General features: G+C 35.2%; 1 protein-coding gene across 9 annotated transcripts in view; it reads right to left on the reverse strand.

The window, feature by feature from the left end:
• Positions 1 to 354: 354 nt before the first annotated feature.
• Positions 355 to 12,365, reverse strand: part of PPIP5K2 (diphosphoinositol pentakisphosphate kinase 2) — a 49,162-nt gene continuing 37,151 nt past the window's right edge. For 4 of the 9 annotated variants that reach the window (XM_057414792.1, XM_057414793.1, XM_057414794.1 and 1 more), the window contains 7 exons: positions 12,027 to 12,200; positions 10,723 to 10,795; positions 8,607 to 8,726; positions 7,679 to 7,741; positions 3,675 to 3,806; positions 2,178 to 2,306; positions 355 to 1,464 (listed from right to left, as the gene is read on the reverse strand). In XM_057414792.1, coding sequence (XP_057270775.1) covers positions 1,361 to 1,464; positions 2,178 to 2,306; positions 3,675 to 3,806; positions 7,679 to 7,741; positions 8,607 to 8,726; positions 10,723 to 10,795; positions 12,027 to 12,200 — 795 coding nt within the window. In that variant the 3' untranslated portion in view covers positions 355 to 1,360. The remainder of the gene's footprint in view (positions 1,465 to 2,177; positions 2,307 to 3,674; positions 3,807 to 7,678; positions 7,742 to 8,606; positions 8,727 to 10,722; positions 10,796 to 12,026; positions 12,201 to 12,365) is intronic. The other 5 variants (XM_057414796.1, XM_057414795.1, XM_057414798.1 and 2 more) reach the window with 5 other exon arrangements.

Genomic DNA, 12,365 nt, shown 5'->3' on the forward strand with positions numbered 1-12,365 from the left:
CCTGTGGCAAAGTAAGTGTAATTAAGAATTGCACTGGCTCTGGAAATGAGGAAGAGCCCTATTTAAAAATATTACTCAGAAGCTACAACTTGTGCAACTTACATGTGAAAGGAATTATATAACTTGCAGTTTATTACGTCCATTACTAATAACCAGCCACTTGAACTTAACAAAACTGGACAATATTTTCATACATTTGGGATAATTATAATAATTCAGTATTTTTTCATGCCACGGATAACAACAAGATCTGCTCAGACTGGATCATTACATAACGCAATAACTCAAAGTTCCGCTGACTTACTACTGCTTCTCACAGCTCTTATTTTTTTTTTTTTTAAATGGGAGCTGTTGTTAACCACCTAGATTGCAAGGCAGAAGTATGAAAATCCCCAGGCCATGAGGAATCCTGAGTATTTTGCAACAGTAAGTACTGAGGTCTGTTACACCATAGTCTCTCTCTACTCTGAAGGGATGATAACAGAGCATAGATGGAAGATTTACTATTTTTCATTATAAACTTACTAGAAGACCAGCTGTAACCATTTCTCTTTTTACAAAACCTGCTTTTTAATCAGTATTTTGCAGAAAGACATGGCAAAGCAGATAAAACTGTCTTTTTTAGTAAACATCAGAAGGACATGATAAAAACATATAAAAGACAGTTTTATCTGCTGGATGATATACAGGTACAAGCATGTATACTAAACAAGAAAAGAGAAAGTATATTTGAACGTTACAGGTCTGATGTAAACACAGAATAAAAATAAGGAGAGTGGAAAGTGACAACGCATTAACGCACTCCATCATGCCTAATTATTGCAGCATATATGATATAAAATAAGTAAAATGCAGAAAACATCTGCTTGACTTCAAAACCAGACAAAACAGATCTCTTTGGAAACACAAATAAAAAAAAGCTTCTAGCAAAGATGTGTGTTACATTTCAGTCCACAAAAGAAACTCAACAGGGAGATTATAAACTCCTGAAAATAGAAGTTTATAATGATAACAGGCAATGCCTTTATTACCGTGACATCAACAGAGCCACTGTAACACATACCACTGCATTGGTATTGTACAGGTTTACAGTAAATATCTGAAGACACTGAGAATGTTCATGTGCAGCATTTCCAGTAAAGGTGTGAAGTTCAAACTGATAAATAAACATTCTTGAAATGTTTTGAAAAATGAGAAAAGACATTTGACCTAAATATGTAGTGTGCACACTAGTTAACCATGTATAGCTTCTTAGGTGCACTTTGAACTACAGACATGACTAGCTTTTTAAATCTCAGTAATTTAGTTGAACTCACACTAAATTGTTTAAAAAGATGGTTCCAGTTTTGTCTTATCAACATCATTTCTTCTCAAAAAGAGTTTCACAACTAAGTTCCAGATCTAGCGAGGTCTCTTCAAGAGTTAGCTTAACATTAGGTACATGAACAGAAGATCCAGAGGAAGCTGTACAGATAAAGAAGAAAAGAGTTAGGTTTTACACCTAAGAATACCCATGCTGAAAAGCATCAAACCCAAGAAAAGTAGAAGTTACCTAACAGAGGAACATACACAAAGCCACAATGTATCTAATGAACCAGACATGCAATTGGATTTTGTTCTAGAGGCCCACTGGCCAGCACAAGCTTCCAAAAGCAGACAGTGTAGCCTGCCACTAGTATATTCATATTTAATATATATACAAGTGATTGTATATATATATACACAAGTGATTGAATACATCATTACGTTATTGGCAGCTTTAATCAGAACCTGCTTATAGAGCTCTATGGTAAATGCCCAGAAAACATCTTGGAAATTCAGGAATTTAAACAAATTTCCTGTTCTTGATTCACTTGGAGACAGCTGGAAATACTGTTGTACTTCAAAACAAAACAAAAAGCCATCCATTTTCAGGCCACAGAAATTCTCCCAGATACCTCGGAGGATAAAAGAAAGTAACTATTAACGCAGTTTTACTACTACAACTAATTGTGCAACACTGTTAAGTTCTCTGTGACCCGTAAAGTGATCCCATTTACATATACACAGAATTTTAAGAAATATCTGCCCTAAGAAATTATGTAATATATATATATATATATATATATGAAAGAATCCTACTGCTGGAAATAATTTAATCAAGTTAGACCACTGTGCCTCTGACAGAAGTTACTTACATAAGGTCAGTTTCTCTACTGCTTGCCTTTCAGGCACAGTTTCAAGTGGTGTTGGTTGAATTTTTGCAGGGGTGTATGTATTTAAAGGAATTTTTCTTCCTGAAACTGGAATCATGTAAGTTGGAGAAGCTGAAAAGTGAAAAAAAAAAAAAAGATACACATCATTAATAATGAAAATATTCTCACCTGAGCAAAATGTTTAAGATAGCAGCCACAGAACTGTTATCTGTCCACCCATACAGACGCTACAGTTACACACCCTGCAGCTCAGCCACCAATTTTTGACTCTAGGGTCAGAACTTCACAGCATGAAAGACAAATCTAACTATCTCCATTTTAGCTCATAAAGTGACACAAGAAATTCATGCTGGTAAGGCAGCTAAGCTGAATTTCAGTACAGCTGGCAAAATCACTAGTGCTACTTCTCATATGTTGAGGGCTGCACAGGAATAGGCATTTGGACTAAACTGGCATTTAAGTCCAAAATGCCTTTGAAAAGTGTATACAATACATTAGTCTCCAGTGAACTTCCAAATGTTATAGGAAAGAAGAAGGAGAGCAGAGCACTTATGGCCTCAATTCTATCAGGTCTAATTTCCAACCACTCCTTTGTAGAAAGGTGACAACCAAACCACCGCAGAGGAATGAAGTATTTTTTTTGTCTTGTGCTCTCAACCGCTTGGAAGAGACACAAGCTTCCTAACAAGTGTAACAAAGCATTTTAAATTTAAACTTCAAAATACCTGTAGGCCTCCCTGGTTTCTTTAACATCAGTTTTCTTAAATTGCTTACCTGTCTTCTCAGAAATAGGAGGCCTGATTAAAATCTAAGATGTATAAAACTAAAGTAACAGAAAAAACAAAACCTCTAACATCTAGACAGATAACCTTTTTATCAAAACTATCAAGTACAAATTTTCTGATCAAAATTCACAGTGGAAAGTCATCTTCCCAGACATGCACATGGGTAGAACTCAGTTTGCCTTTAATTTCAGTATCACTTAAACATTAACCATACAGCACAAACTACTAAGAAACTAAGTGACTGCAAGGTGCACATCACAAGGTGAAACCCCGTCTAATATTCCAAGAAACAGGAAATAACAGTTTTAGGATGTAAAAGGCTTGTAAAAGGCAACACTACTCTGCTGAGGTTAGTGACACTACAATGGTACAGTATAAAGCAGGAAATACTGTATTCTCACTAAGAAGCATTACTGCAATGCAGCTAACAGGGTGGACAGTACAGAGAAAGTCTTAATATGAGGAAATAAACCAATTATGATTTCATTAAACCCTTATTTTACTATCCCAGTCAACAGAGACATTAATTAATTATAACACTATCCAGGCCACAAAAAATTAAAATTATGGTTTATGCACATATTTTATTTTTTAAAGCAGTATTCTTAGTTTACTTGTTAGCTGTAAGATACTGGAAAGATTAAGCAATATTTAACAGTTTAAAAGGAACATAATTACAAACTAAAATCAGTACATGTCTCCTGTAGATTTTCCCTTGATGGAGCAGCAACAGAGGCAAGAAATTCATCCACCTGCTTCAGAGACAAGGAGTTGTGTAGGGTTTCCAAAGGGCAAATAGAAGGCACCATGGAATACAATTCAAAGCCTGAAGGAAATATAATAAAAAAAACGGATTTCCAAACATAAGACACAATTTAAGCTACTGCACAGGCAAGTATCAATGTACAATAAAAAGTACTTATTTTAAATCAGCACATGCAGACACAGTACTCTTGAAATCATGGACACTAAATTATAGGAGTTGGAACAAGATGTGCCAGTTTCCAGGACATACTAAAATAAAGCTACCATGTAACATAAAGTGGGATACAAATCTCATGTACACACGAAGTGTCTCCAAACATTACAACTGTGCTCCTCTCCCAAATCAGTTCAAAAAAGGTAACCTTCCTCTAAGACGGACTTAGTAAATTAGTAAGAAAAGAATACGCAGGAAATGGTAGTAATTCTTGCACTCATTCTCATATCTGGCACAGCACTAAATAGGTAACTCATCCATGCAAGTAAAATAGGATGGCTGTGTTGTCAACTGTTAGCAGAAAAGAGCTAAAAATGCTACAACTTCCAAAAAATGAATTTGTAGAATTCACGTTCTATCATCTTCAGTATTCTGTGAAAACAAACTGTTGCCTTCAGTATCAAAGGAAAACCACTGTTAGCACTTCTATACCTTGATGTTACATGTTTTAACTTTGTAAGACAGATTTACACCTACCTTTATCCATTTAAAAACAGTACTTAAAGGACTAGAAGTTTCATATATTAGAACAGGTAAGTATAGCAACCTAAAATCTAAAAACTTATTGGACTTCACTTTTCTAAATTAGTACTCATCATACAACAACCATGCATATCCATATTGCTAACATACTAAAAAAGTATTTAAACATTTCAGAAAAAAACGCTGAAGTTCTTTAAAGTGATGCAAGTTTGATAACTCAATGAATAACTCTTCATTCAACTGCATTTCAGAACAGAAAAATATGCCCATTAGTGTTTTCAACATACAGCTGTAACATTACAGATTTGCAATTCAGCATTGTAAATTTACAGTTGCCACATTTCTTTTAAGATATTTAAATGAAGAAACAATTGTGAATGAAATAATATTTAGAATTTCAGTTTAAAGCACATTTATTAGAGATAGCATTACAACTGTGAACTGTTCCCTCCCTAAAATTATAAGCATCAATATTCTTGTGATAACAAGTATTCCTCATTCACTTCCCATTTATGCTTTCCACAGAGGAGTAACTCAACAAAATTTCAACCCCCAAATGTCTGTATTTATATTTGGATCCACACTGGCCATACTCAAATGTGAGGGACAGTCACTTTAAATATAAAATCAACTGAAGTGTAGTTATGAGAGGTTCACTTGTATTACAAATAAAAAGTTGCATTTCATGGAAGCTTGTTTTCATGTACAAAAGAAACACCACCATAAACTTAATTTCTGTTTTTCTATAAAGGCAGTAGCTAAGCTTCAGTGTAAGCACTAAGATGTTTGGCATACATATTGATATCCTAAATAAGTAAGCATGCATGCAAAACGCAAACCCTTTCTTTGCATTATAGTAAAATGCAAGATTTCTCTTTACCCTTATAGAGAAGTCCCTATCATTTGAATGGGAAGTTATTTCTTCGATTTTGCAAAGAACGTAGTGGGATAATGTCAGATTAGCTTTTTAATAACTATTACTCTTATAGTGCAGGATTACAGAAAACTGGAAATTTCAAAATGCACCTATGCCCTTTAAGAAAAAAGAAGGGATGGGGGGGGAGAATTTTCTTCTTTCTGGAATTTCCCCTCCACGGGTTTTCATTCAATTTTGACAATTCCAATTCTGCTATCAGACAGCAGCAGCAGCAAAATACCAGCATGTTTGTATCTTCACATCTAAATGATACGACTTAAAAGATACCCTGGAAATCTACCTGTGATGTTTTATTTGAATATTTTAAGATAAATATTTTATGATCATGTATGAGAAATAAATTTGAATTTCAATGATGAGCTGCCTGACAGTATCCCTTTAAAAAAGCAATTTCCTGTAAAGTAACAGCCTTTGAGCTTTGGCTGTGTTTATTCTTAAAGCATTGTTCCTGTCAAAAGGCAAGACAATGAAAGGGTTAACGCAGCATCTCAAAAAGCCACCCTGCTATCTTACATTTAAAAGCTATAGAGACATACCACTGGAGCCTAGAAATTCCACAGAGGAAAGGGACCAGCACCTAAAGAGGTGTGGGTGTTCTGCACAGAGGCCCAGAAAATAAGGTAAAGCACTGTCAGAAGATACTTGTTTCATCATGTTCCTTGAACTAAAGATGAGGGAAGTAGTCTGAAATGAGTTAAGAGGGTGTGATAATAACACAGAAATAAGAAAAAATGGAGTGAAAGGGATAAGGAGAACAAAAATGATAATCCAGAGGACAGACAAAACAACATGAATATGTTTTTATGTTAATAATAACTCTTTGAAACCTGCAATATAATTAGGTTTCATGGGAGCTTACACAGCATGCATTAATCTTGTAAAAGATGAGTGGTAGAACTACTGTATTAAACTCATCAGAATAATCAATGCATTCATTACAAGCAATTTAGATCCTTTTTTTAAAGAATGCAGTCACAAACAGTGCTTAATGGAACAGAAAGTAATCTTTACTAGACACGGATACTCAAATGTAGTTCTTACTTTCTGACTTTCGGATGTTTTGGAAATACTATTGAACTCAAATGGTTTGAGTCTAAAAATAAAAAATGGATTCCCATCTTTCTTATTGGAAATAGGATACTAGAACTGGCCTTTTAGATCAAACATAGTCTTAACTGTATTAATTCAGCGTTACCATAGCAGTTTCCCTTCAAGAAACACTGCAGTGCAAAAAGTCACTGTAAATTGCAAATGAACTTAATAAAAGGACTACTATGCCTCTCTGTAAAGCCAAACAAAAACCCAGTGTCTTTTTTTTAAATTTTGCTTCTAAAAGAATGTATTTTTAATCTAACATGAAAATACTGATGATTTCCACCACAGTTTCAGTAATACCACTAACACTGTAGTCAGCCCGCAGTCATGCACACATTAAAACTGCCATAAAGAAATCTGGAAAAGCTACATTAAGATCTGGTGGATGCTGAAGACAGAGTCTAGTTTTCATGAATGAGCCTATTTAATTGCATAGAAAGATAGGCATGAAATATTTTGCTGAGGAAGAGAAAGACATACCTCTGTCCTACATGTTCAATCAGACTTCTATTTGTAACTATGGTAGACTGAAGAGAAGTTGACTCTCACTCTTGAAGCACAAGAGGTCAATGTAAACAAGAGGCAGCTCTGTTGCTGTGATTTTTAGTGCTTAAATAATTTGTACATCTGATGAGCAGAGAAGTATGACAAGGTAAAGTAAATTTTTGATTGATGATAAATACAGCAATTTAGCAGGAATGGAACCAGAGCTTCTGCTTTAGCTTTTTAATTTATTACTATCTTCTTGAAGTGATGCCAAAACTCCAGTTGCCAATTCAGTGATTTACTTTAGAATCAGGAGACTCAGGGAAACAGCTCAGTGGGAGAAAGACAAAGAAGCAACAGCTATCAAGAAGTGTATGCCCAATAAAGATCAAGTTTAATCCTGTTTTTATCTTGTACCATATAGTCTGATCACACAAGAAATTGGGGGGAATAATTACAGAGATCATGATTAACAGCAGCTCTTCAGTTTTTTCAATGATTTTTTTAAGGAATGATTTTTGATGTATTTATACTAATGAATGGTAAAGAAGGGATTTAGGGTAGCTAATGATTACAAATATATTTGGAGTTGTGCTGGAAGTTAGGAAAAACAGACAGCTGGATGATACTGTACACCCCATATTTGAAATAAAAGTAGAAGGGATGAAGCAAGGAAACTTTTGATTTTTTTTGTTTTTAAAATAAAAGCAAAACGTACCATTGGTTGGGTGTCGAGCAAATGAGATAGAAAACCTTTTAACAGCAGAACCGCGTGTGGTGTCTGAGAAAGAGAAAAACAGGTACCTGAAATTTGTAACAGCTACCAAAAGAGGGAGATTTCAAAAAAAGGAAAGGAAGAAGAAAAAAAGATGAGAAGGTATTAGAACTGAGTGGCATGCAGAAAGGACCAAGGAAAAGGGCTAAAATCTAAAAAGATGTTAAAAAGAAGAAAATTTGGATTGTTGGCAACTACAAGATGTGTAATGAAGTGTATGAAAACAAGCAGAATGAGCTGGTGATTCTGGCATACAAGGTTATATCAAGGTTAAAGTCGAACACTGAGTAGTGAATTGCGGGGAAAACAGCATGAATACTGGAATACTGTTTCACCTCAGACTTTTAAAGGTCTACTTTGGCATCTTTACATTCTGAAATCTAATGAGAATTTCTTTTCTACCCCAGATTATCCAAAACTGAAAATCTCCTGCTCCTCTGCAATCCAAACCCCACCAGAAAAAAAAGATCAGGAATCCTAAAATTTTCACCATCAGTATTTAACTTATCATTTCTTTCATTCCTTGCATATGCTCCAAGTAATTTCATTTCGAGATCAATAAGTAATCATAGAAACCAAAGTTTAAAATAAGAATTTAAACCCCAAAATTTTAGTTTACTAAATGAAAAAATGCACTTGCTGAAATCTCCTGGCACACATTACAAGTCTGTGGGCTAGTGTTTAATTCAAGGCAGAAACAAGAATTAACTATGCTATTAAGTTAAACATATGCACGCTGTGGGCAATAAAGAAGCAATAAAAACTCATACAATTAATACTAAGGCAAAGGATTCTAGGATTCCATTAAAATCTTTAGAAGTTCAATATGGCACATGGGTTTGTGCGTGCATGTGCGAGAGTGTGCACATACCATCTATGAAGCCAGAAGAAGTCAGCTTTTTACGATGAGTACGAGCATAATCCTGTAGGTTAGGTGCACTTGAAGAACCCCCGAGCACTGAGGTGCTAAACAGGCCCGCACAGTGAGACCCTGATGGGAGTTAGAGAAAATACATACAACAACCAGGTGTTTGTCCATTCACATTGGGGATGCATGCAGCATGCAAGGATATGGCTCTTACCACACAAAAGGCAGCTTTTTGGCAGTGCCTTGGACAGGTTCACAATATGCTTGTAATGTCAGAGTGGTACTTGTAGGCTGAAACTATCTTAATTTATTGTGCTTCTACTCATGACACAGCACTCTCTGCTATATGCAAAAAGAGAGGACTGGCTTTAACAAAGTGAGTTCTTGTTCTGTTTTCACTTTTGGTAAAGAAGAGTTACCAGTTAGCATCAATTGAAAAAATAACCAAAACAACAAAAGAATAAACAAGATGATGATGATAATGATGATGATAATGTGAAAGTTGTTGTGGTTTTAAGAGCTGCAGTTCTGAAACAAATATAAACTGGAAAAATACTGCTCATTGCATTCATCCAAATCAACCTTCGAGATGACAGGCTGCAATGAAGTCCTTATGCATTTCCACAGACTTAATATGGAAATGTTTCCCTTCTACCCCCTGCAAAATGTTAACCAATTTGGAAATACTCTATTCATATTTCAGCTGCCATCACTGACAATGCTGCAAACTGAAAATACCTAGAAGCTGATCATGTTTAGCTTGACTTCTTTTCCCATGAAGACTTGCATACATCTCCATGCAAGTGAGAGTACTTTTGTTACAACTCATACATTCCTGCCACTAGGATGGGAGTTTTAACAAATCACTGACGGACATAGACAGAAATATAAAAATAACTTTTACAGTCAACAGCCATAAATGAAATCTACCTAAAACGATGATCAAAATGGAAAAAAATGTTGCAACTTTTTTCCTTCAGCTTTTACTGCTAGTTGAAAGAAGTCATTTTTCACTCAGAACTTATCTTTTACAGTTTAATAATTAGCAGCAGATTTTTTTTGAAAACCAACTATCTACCCAGTGATACTTCCTTTCACTACTTTTAACAAGGAGAAACATTACTAGCACATGTGACCAATCACAGCCAAATAAACTGGCACCTCGTCTGTGGCAAAAGCCTTCCACACCAAATGTATACCTTAATCTATGCACAGAAATACATCAACTTCCACAAGCCATACTGTGTCACACATTGGCAAAAGAAAAGTTGTTTAATTGTAGCAAGCACACAACAGAGAACGTGAAAAATATAATGAAAATCTACATGAAAAATATAATAGGGAGAAAAGTATCACAATGATTAGATGTACAAAAAATACAGATCTTTACAAAGAAATGAAAAAATACTTCTAAGTTTATGTATATAGCTTATGCTTTTTCTACACTTCATTTTTCCCATTAAAAGACACTTGCAGAAAAAAATGCAGTATTGATTTACAGTAGTGCATGATTTCATATTTTTGCATGAGTCATATATATGCCTATTTCAAAGAAGCAAGAGAAAATCACCACTTGAATTAAAAAAATTTTAAACAAATAATTCACTTATAGCAAGATTCATTCTTATGCTGAAAGGAAGAAACTGATTTTAGGAGAGGAAATGTATGCGCCCTCCTAGCCCCTCTCCCTGCCCCGATATTATCAAGAACCTTGACATTTCTTCCCCATCCCCTCCCCTGAATCAAACACCTTCAATCCATCAATTACCCACAGTAGGAAACATTAGTGTTCAAGAAAAGTGTTTTAACTGCTTCCAGTGCAGGCCATTTCTATCCAAAAGATTCTTGCAAAACCCCCAAAATTATCCTGTGTATCTGTTGCGAGTAGTACAGTCAGCAGTGTGAACAGTATCAATCAATTTGCTCTTTTCAGTTATAATTTTTTATAAAAAACTTGCTGCAGGAAAAAAAGTCCAGTTCATAGGCAGACACTCAGCATATAACAAATACTATTAGGTCCTGTTAACAAAAATGCTGTTCAAAGAATGTACAACTGTACAGAACAACAGGCAGATGAAAAGCTGCTAATACCGAACAAACTTCAATTGTAGGCACATACCTAGACCACTCTCTCGCTTTTGTTCCAGAATAGTTCTTGGTGTTCGCAAGTTACTACTGCTTTCTGATAAGACCTGCGCATAAAAAACAGGAAAATAAGGGAAAGTAGAACAGCAGTATGAAATATCCATTTAACTTGATACAGCAGCCTGTTTCAGACAGACAAGTGAAGTGTTAATAAGCTGTATGATAAGTATTAGTAAAAATATGTAAAGGAAACATGAAGGATCATGCAATGTCCCCTTCTGAAGGGAGTCCATTTCACATGAGTTCCTTGCAATGAAGTGGTGCAAAGCAAGCATTCAGAATGAGGAAAGGACACAGACCAAAACCAATATGAGAACAGACATTTGAGACGTTTTATTTCATTTTACCAAAAGCACTCTCCTAAACTGCGCCTGTATTGAAAAAAGGAGGGGAGGGAAAGAAAGACAGACAAGCCATTGAGGACACCATACAATCACTGATCCATGCATGGGCTCAATCAGTGTAATCTTCAGACGCCCACAGCCTTTACTGATACAAACTTTTCCTTTGTAAATAATTTTAGAATTTTCCACAATAAAAAGAAATTATGAAATTTTCCAAAGAAAAAGGATATGTTTTACAGAACACCATCCACTGCATACACGTAAACAATACATTGACATACTAAACTTTAGATCTTCACTGATACTTCAAAAACATTGAAGTTTCTCATTTTCCTGCCTTTCCCACCCAGGCATTTAGAAAAAAGATCTTCAAAATATTGTTCAAGTCAATGGATGATGTACTGCATTGGGAGTTTCAGATACCTCCGGATACAGATGGCAAGAATTATTAGTGCTACAGTTTTTTTCCCTGCAATAGTTAATACCAGGCCACTGAAAATATGATATATGCAAAACAAGTTTTGAATAGCAACATGATGTACCAAAGTATTTTAAATGGTATTGGTTGCAATTATTAAAAAAAATTATTTTCAATTTACCTACCACCAAATTAAGCAATGCTGTTTTTAAAGTCTTAAAGGACAACTAAACCAAAGCAGAAATCCGTTTCATTAGGCAGTAGACTAAGACTTTTTTTACTGTGGTAACATTTGCCATTCCTATAAAGAAACCAAATTTTTAGGAAAACGTGTGACACATTCAGTGGAAAAACATGCACTTGCTCTTTTTCCCCCAAACATTCTCAGAAAGTAATTTTAAGAAGTGGAAGAATTTGCTTCAAACGTAATCCATAACAAGGGATTAGATGTCCTTAAAGACAGTTGGTTGTTGCTTGTTAAACATAATAATGTTTAATGAAGTAAAGTTTAAAAACCTGTTGCCATGAGCCAAAAATACTGGATGTGAAAGCCAATGATTTAGGGGAGACAGGGGAAGAAGTGATTTGTTCCCCTGATCTGCGTCTTCGACGCCCAGTACCCACACCACTGGTGTAATGCAGCCAGGTACCAATACACTCTGGGCTAGACACACTCAGGGGGCTCTCTTCCTGGAAGTGAGAAAGGGGGCAAAAAACAGCAAAGCATGCAAAGTTAGATTCAACAGAGCCAAATGAACAGAAAAGAAAAAAAAAACAATTTGCTTGCACCCTTTTATATACTGCTTTGAAAACTATTAAACAGCGAATAGGGAAGAGTACTATTACAGTATTAGG

Source organism: Pezoporus wallicus, unplaced genomic scaffold, assembly GCF_028554395.1.
Source record: "Pezoporus wallicus isolate ANWC-B61680 ecotype Strahan unplaced genomic scaffold, APGP_CSIRO_Pwel_v1 contig_7673, whole genome shotgun sequence".
NCBI lineage: Eukaryota > Metazoa > Chordata > Aves > Psittaciformes > Psittacidae > Pezoporus > Pezoporus wallicus.